Source organism: Rhinolophus sinicus, chromosome 16 (genome assembly GCF_057876585.1).
Source record: "Rhinolophus sinicus isolate RSI-liver-muscle chromosome 16, RSI-T2T, whole genome shotgun sequence".
Taxonomy (NCBI): Eukaryota; Metazoa; Chordata; class Mammalia; order Chiroptera; family Rhinolophidae; genus Rhinolophus; species Rhinolophus sinicus.
In genome coordinates, this window is record NC_142516.1 from 19,626,345 (window position 1) to 19,634,071 (window position 7,727).

Consider the following 7,727-nt stretch of genomic DNA (forward strand, 5'->3'; position numbering starts at 1 on the left):
CATAGACCTGAAGTTGAGCACTTGAAATAGTGTGACTGAGAAACTAAATTGTTATTTTAATTTAATTTTAATTAATTTATATTTAAATAGCCATATTGCAGGTAGTAGCTACCATATTGCACAGTGCAGATTAGATGACGAAAAAGTTACATAGCTTGAACTGTTCTCAGATGTGCCTCATTCCCTGCCAGGGAAACAAATCCTCTATGTTTTGAGGCCCTCACATCAGCATTTTGCAGTACAGCATTTTGCTTCTGTTGTTTTCATCTCTTCCAAGGCAGTGCTGGAGTACCCGAGGGGCAGACTAAGCACACATGTGAGGCATTGGTGAGAGGAGGGTACAGAACAATGAAATCAGTTGGCATTCCAACAGTGACAACCACAGCAAATCATCTGTCACAGTTTGGACTGGGTTGTGCTCCCGTACATTTATTCCGCTTGGTGGTATTTTTATTTTTAATTTTATACATGCAGAGTCAGCAGCCGAGAACTTTTTAATATCTGGAGGCCCATTGCACACAGACTTCTGTTCTTCCAAAGAGGAACTTGAACTACTACAGCCCGAGGCCCCCTCACCATCAATCTGCTTATGCTGGAAAGGTCTGGGCTTGCACCCTTGACTTCTGGGGTGGGGGACACGGGGACCGCCCTGCTGCAGACAGAGCGGACTCAGATCTGCACTGGGAAAGCATGGTGCCGAGATCAAAAGCAAAGACTCTGGAGCCAGACAGTTTGGGTTTGAATCCTGGCTCTGTCATTTAGTAGCTGGTGACCTCGGGCAAGTTGCTTAACCATTCCGAGTCTTAGTTCCTCATCTGTGAAAGGGGAATAGTAATAATAGTACTCAGTGTGCTATTATTATTTTAATACCTGGTATTTTAGTATAGTACCCATTGGGTGGTTAAGAGAGGTCATTAGAACAGTGTCTGGCACAGAGTAAGTGCTAAATAAGTTTCTGCAAATTAAAATGAGACCATTAGTTTAGAACAGGATGCTCTGATTCTCTTAGCCCAAGGAGTACAACTCAAATGTGGGTGTTCTCCAGTTTATAACCAGGGATCCCCGGGAGTCGGCATGTAATGCAGCCTCAGTAGAACATACGTGTATCTTTCAAAGAGCTTTTACATCAATTTTCTTAGTTTGTCCTCATGGTAACCTATTGAGCAGAGCAGAGAGGTACCACCCTTGTTGATGTGTAGGGAAAATGACAGATGACTCTATCCCACAGAGATGATTTGTTTGCTATATTTGACTGCTGGAGCTAACTATCATTTTTGGAGCAAAAATCCAAATGGCTTCAGAATGACTTCTTCCTCCAGGCAAAGGAGACCTGCCCATGAAAGTCTATCAAGTGTAATTGACTTGAGAGAGGACCAACAAAAGCAACACAGTTGCTGCCTTTGTAAGACCTACAACATCAGCTTTTTCATCCCTTAGAACTTGAATGTGGCCTGGTTTTGTGCTTCCTTTTTAGAAATACCATGGAGCTGTGTTTTCCTGAGGCCCTGTAGCCTCAGGGCCAACTCGGGGGGCAAGAGGTACTCTGTGCATTCTTGGACTGGTTTGTTAAGTGGCGCCAAGCTCTGGGTTACCAGGGTGTGTGCCTCTAAGCAGGGCTGTGTTCTATGCGCCATGGGTTCAGTGTGTGGTTCTATCCCGCAGATTCGTCGGTCACGCTGCAGCAGATGGTGGGCGTTGGGCTGGCCTCCATGGCTGTCGTGATTGTGCTCGCATTCCTCTCCTTCCTAGCAGTGTGGTATGTGAGACCTATTTCTGAGAAATGAGTGGAACAGAGGGAGGATGGGGTTGGAGTCATGGAGAACAGCTGGGATTGAGCAGCGTCAAAGGGATGTGGGTGGAGGTTGTCCTGGGCTCAGCGGACACTAGCATACAAAAGGCATGTAACTGCACTTCAGGGTAGAGGGTGATGCTGTCCTGTGGGGTCAGTGATGGCTGCCCGGGCCACTCAGAGTGGTGGCGGATCTCCCATGTCGCTTCCTGTGAGTATGTGGGGGCTATTCATAGGGATGCACCATGGGAAAACCAAAGTGTGTCAATGGACTCTTCCTTCTCCATGTCTAGATTACAGATGGGCGCTACGTGGGGAGGAGGCACTGCTGCTGGGGCAGGTGTTAGCACAGCTCCTCGGGTGCCGGCACAGAGGCCCCATGTGGCTTCCATCCAGGTGTGTGTGGGCCTCCCAAATTTCTCCATTCCCCGCTTGGCCCCATTCCTGGATTCAAGATGGTGACTATTGCTGTGGAGTCCCCCAAAAGGAGGAAACTCAGGAATTGCTGTCTTCCCTGCTACACGACTGGTTCTGTGTCTATGAACTTGAGACCCTTGATATACAGTGTAATATTCACCACAGGCTACAGATCATGTGGGCAGCGCCTGCCTCTTCCTCTGAGTGATGCCTGAGAGTCGGCTCCTCTAGACATTGAATGCGAGAAAGTCTGCGTCTTCCTCTATAACATCTCTGATAATTTATTAAGACTCCATTCTTTTACAATAAGCAATGAGATGGACTTAAGTTTGGGCTAAAATTTGACTTTATGAAGGAGGTCATTGAAAAGCATAGAGGACATCGACATGAGCCAACTTGTCAAACACTTTAGAAGCAGTTCTTTTCCTAGAATCAATTGACATCTAATTAGAAAGTATACTAGCCTGGCCACTCCAGTAAGTTCCCTGCAATGTCTGTTTGATACAGCTCCGTTTGTCTTCTATGTAATGTATTCAAAACCATCAGTCTTCATTCCAGTAGAAATAGTCTGTGAATTTAGACAATTCTTTTCTTGCATATGAATGTTTATAGCAGCCTTGGTTAATTTTTGTTATTAGTGAGGGTCTCGTAAAAATGCTCTGCTCCTCCCTTTAGATTCAGTGGTCATGTAGCAACAATGGGTTGAAAGAGTATGAAGCCCATGGCCAGAGTCGGTGTGTTCATAGGGAATGTGGGTGACGTGATCCTTCCTTTTATCTACAGCCTCAATAACCATGACTGCAACCTTATCACGAACCATGACACATTAGATAGAAGCAGTCCTGGGCCTACGTCAATATGCTGAATTTACAGATGCAGTGTAGGACCTTTGACTTTTATGGCCTGAATGAGTATTCTTTAACTTTCCTCCCCAACTGACAGTGTAACGCCAAAGCTCAGTAAAAACCAAATGGAGGAGAAAGACAGAGGCTTGTGCTTTCTCTAAGTAACCACGGTATCTCCTCCTCCTCCCTCCTTCCCTCCCTTTCCGGGCTTGAAGAGTAAAACGCGTGGGGGAGGAAAAGGAGGATAGTTATACTGCACAACCTTAGCACGCAGCCTATGTAACGTGGTCCTGAAATAATGCAATGTTGCAGTCCTGAGAAAAAGGGACCGTCTTTCCGACGTGGTGGGCTGCCCTGTTCTCCACCGGCTTACGGGGCATTGGTGAGGGACAGATTTGAGTAGGCTGCACTTGTGGGCAGATGAGGAGACAGTAGCAACTATAGGAACAGACGGAAAAGTCCATGAAGTTGCTGTGCCCTGAGGGTTCCGGCCCAAAGTGTATCCCTCACTTGGGAAGAGTCAGAGAAAGGGACGTAATATCCTGACACTTGGGTGTTCGATGCCAGCTGTCAGCCCCTGGCCCTTGCCCATATCAGGCAGTGTGAGGAATAATTGCGCTTTGCCCTCTGCGACTTAGAGTACAACTGCCAATCAACATTTAGAACCCTTCTTGCTCTCATCTCAGGTTGAATTATAGAGTAGAGCTCTCAATGAACTAATACAAATAGTTTTCTATTTCTCATTTTTATGTGCAGCCATTCAAACTCATACTATTCTCACAGCTCTTGAACTAAATTCGGAATCATTACAAATTACTGTGGTTACTGTAGGGTAGGGTCTCTGATGAGTAAGGCTTTTCCTCAAAGCCTCCTCTATCCAAAGAGAGAATTTGAGCCTCCCCACCCTATTATTATTTTTTATAATTCTATAAACACTGTATGTGTCTATAGCCCCTCCCCACCCAAATTCCAGCTGTAGAATTAACTGCCAAACATGGGAACTTAGCATAATTGTCATTGAAAGGAAGAAATCTCACTTGCTTAGCATCAAAGTTTCTGGTTGAAATAACTGACTAAACTTTAAGTAAAATGTACTTCTGAGTAGGGTACAGAAATGTAAAAACAGTTCATGAAAGAGTACTAAAATAGCAAAAGTATGGACTTTGACACGTCCTCTAAATGTTCCAAACAATAATGGAAAGTTGCTCAGTGTTAATCCTTAAAGAAGCAGATGCTGAGTATTTGCGAAAAGGATGGGCCATTTTTCTGCAGTTCTTTTCTAATAGTTTTCTGATAAACATGAAGACAGCTTTAAGTTTTCTAAATTCACCTGGTAGCTTTACCACAATACTGATCTTTTTTTTTTTCTTTTCTCAAGTGGATTCCTGGTTAAGGGGGAGGGGCCTCTCAGGAAATTGATAGTGGGTCTTCCTGGGAGAATGTGGAGTCCTTCTGTTGAAGGACTAGTCAGGTAGCACCGAGTTGGGTTATGAGTACCAGTAAATAAAGCCAGATCCTAATGTGGAGATGGAGGAGGGATCTCCCCTATTAGCTGTCTTGGGGACAGTGTGTAGAGGTGAGCACTAATATCCATTTATTGGCTTCCTTCTAGACCAAGAATCAGAACTGGGGGGAGGGAGGGTTCCCTGATATGGAGCAGATTGTTCTTGGCCTCTGTGTGTGTGTGTGTGTGTGTGTGTGTGTGTGTCCGTGCCCTCATGTTTTTTATTTATCTGCGCCATAGTTTTTGTTTATACATGTTCTTTCTTTCCATCTTCACAACAGTTCTGTGTGGTGACAAGGTTAGGGGTTATTGTTTTCCCCGTTTCAGAATGGAGAAATGGGTTCAGAAGGATACGTGACTTGAATTGTGGGTCCAAGTTTTCTGACTGAAAGTCTAGTTCTCATTCCTGGGATTTAATAAACCTTGAGCTAATTTTTGGACAGCCCTTTTAGTTCTTGGGAGAGTCAGACTTTTACCAATCCAAGCTATATCTCTATATATCTTACCTATATCATCTACATCTGTGTCTATGTCTATTTATATTTAACCAGTGCCTTTACTATTATACATGTGTCTTTTTATACCTATCTTTTCACTAGAAGGTACTCCCCCCCATCACTTCTAGAAGGGGCCACAAATGACCAAACAGATGGAAGTTAATTAGGAAAATAGGTAAAAGTACACTTCTGACTCAAGACCTGAAATTGCAGCTGGGCACTTAAAACCAGAACAGAAGTGATTATCTTGAAATTCCACATTAGCGTGGGATACAATTAATATTTTAATTGATTTTAAAGAAAGTAAATAAGAATTCTCAATGCTCCCTTTTTATTGCTTATTTCACATTCTGATTTTCTAAACCTTCTTCTAGTTTTCCATTCTGTTGATCTAAGAGAAAACCAGTAGTAGCCAATCAAATAGTGTTTTAAGGAACTTTTGCCTACTCCAACCATTGTTGGTTAAACTGAAGTGCCTGATTATGGTGAGGAAAGAAGGTGTGGCTTTTTCTGTGCCCAAGTTTGTGCATGGGTGATACAATGAAGCAAAGCAATTAAAAAAGGAGTGTACACACCATTGTTTCAGGGCAGAGAGAGAGAGAGAGAAGGGGTGGGGAATGAATCATTTTGGTGGTGGTGGTGGTGGTGGTGGTGGTGGTGTGTGTGTGTGTGTGTGTGTGCAAGTGTATCCATACTTTTTTGGCACATCCACCCCTTTTTTAGAATCTAAATTGAGTCAAATACGCATGTAGTTTGTAACATGTTTCTTTCATTCATGAACATATCCTGGACATATTTCGATAATAATAATTGCATTGAAAGTTTGTATCATAATTTATTTAACCAGTACTCCATTGTGCATTTAGAATGTTTCCGATGTTTACTGTCTTTATACAAGTCTGCATAGTTGTATGCAATTATCGCTTAGGCTGAATTTCTAAAAGTGAAATTGTTGGAATGAAAACCACTATATACATTTTATATTTACTACATATTGTCAGAGGAACGTCACACAAAGTTTATACCAGCTTATACTCACCAACAGAAAGCCTCAACACTACTGGACGTTGTTGATATCTTTAACTTTGATTAATCTGGTAGGTGAAAAATGATGTTTCAGTTTATTGTTTGCATTTCTCTATTTTGCAGGTTGATTAGTCATTTGTAATTCTGTCTTGGCGAATTGCCTTTTTTCTCAGTACTTGGCTTGTTTGTCTTTTATTGATTTGAAAAAGTTCTTTGTATCATAATAATTTTCTTAACTGTCATATATTTTGTAAACAAATTTTCTAGTTTATCATTTCCCTTGGGCTGTTTGTATCATACATTGCCACACAAAAACTTTAAATTTGTATTGTCAAATTTATCAGTGTTTTTTCCTTATGTATTTTGCGTTTGGTGCTATGCTTAGAAGTACTTCCAAGCTCAATGTAATAAATATAATTCATCAGTTTTAAAAAACTTTTAAATATTTAATCCATCTGAAATTTATTTTAGCATAATGAGTGACATTGGGAGGATTTTTTTTTTTAATTAAAGTTTATTGGGGTGACAATTGTTAGTAAAGTTACATAGGTTTCAAGTGTACAATTGGGGGGGATCTTTTTGTATTGTTTAGCCAGTTGTCCTATTAATATTCATCAACTGTTATTTTCCCCCCAGTGATTTGAATCATATACTGAGTCATATACTAAAGTCTATTTCTGAACTTTATCTTTTGTTCTATTGATCTATTTCTGTGCCAATACCACCTGCTATAACTGTAGAATAGGTTTTTTATACCAAGTAAAAGTAAGTTTCTACTTTTTTCTGTTAATTCTCAGAGTGTTCTCAGCTTTTATTATATATTCATTAATGTATACATATTTATTATAAATAAGCTAAAGAATTATTCGGTCAAGTTACCCCCAAAATCTTAGTATTTTTCTTGGGGATGAGTTAAATAAAGAGTGCTCCTAGTCCAAAACATGATATGTGTCTCCATGTAATTTTTGTGTGTGTCTCTGTCTAGAGTATTCTAGTTTTCAACTTACAAGATAATTCATGCTTACTTTTTGTTGTGCATGCATAAATATTTTATATTTTGTTATCTTGAGTCACAACCTTGGCTCCTGACCCTGAAAATGCACCCCACAGCCTCTTACTGCTGCCATTGTTGCAGTTTTCTTCCCCTGGAAGTCTGCCTTTGGTGGGGAGAAGTCACATCAAGATGGCTCCTCCGGAACAATTATTTTCCGGAGTATCGACTTGACCCATGGAAGTGCCTAGATCCTTGCCATGCCAAATGGAGGATTGCCCCACGGATAGCTGCAACCACACATTGCTTTTTTTAACCCATCAGACACTTTACCCTGTGGAAGTGTGGCTTGCTTCAGTGTGGTTCCCACGTGTTTTGTCCTGCTGTTGGCCTGACAGCCTCAGTTTCTCGACCATTGGGTTGCTTATCCTTGGAATCAGATACCAGGCCACCGTGTCCGCCGAAGCTTTAGGAGACAGAGTCAAATTCTCTGAGTGGAGGTCCCCTTGAAGCTCCTCTTTCCAGGATTGCACTGAGGAAGACCCCTTAGCCCCTGCCATTGTGGTGGGGTCAGAAAATCCTCATCACGCCAACAGCTTTCTCCAAAGAACTTTTTTCTTGTGACCTTTGCCATTTAAACCACATTCTATCCTGGGAA

At 41.8% G+C, this 7,727-nt stretch overlaps 1 protein-coding gene across 5 annotated transcripts in view; it reads left to right on the forward strand.

Annotated features, from left to right (window-relative positions):
- The window catches only part of SUSD1 (sushi domain containing 1), a 114,710-nt gene extending 107,690 nt beyond the window's left edge, over positions 1-7,020 (forward strand). For all 5 annotated transcript variants that reach the window (XM_074330829.2, XM_074330831.2, XM_088793561.1 and 2 more), the window contains 2 exons: positions 1,663-1,756; positions 2,083-7,020. In XM_074330829.2, coding sequence (XP_074186930.2) covers positions 1,663-1,756; position 2,083 — 95 coding nt within the window. In that variant the 3' untranslated portion in view covers positions 2,084-7,020. The remainder of the gene's footprint in view (positions 1-1,662; positions 1,757-2,082) is intronic.
- The last annotated feature ends 707 nt before the right edge of the window (positions 7,021-7,727 follow it).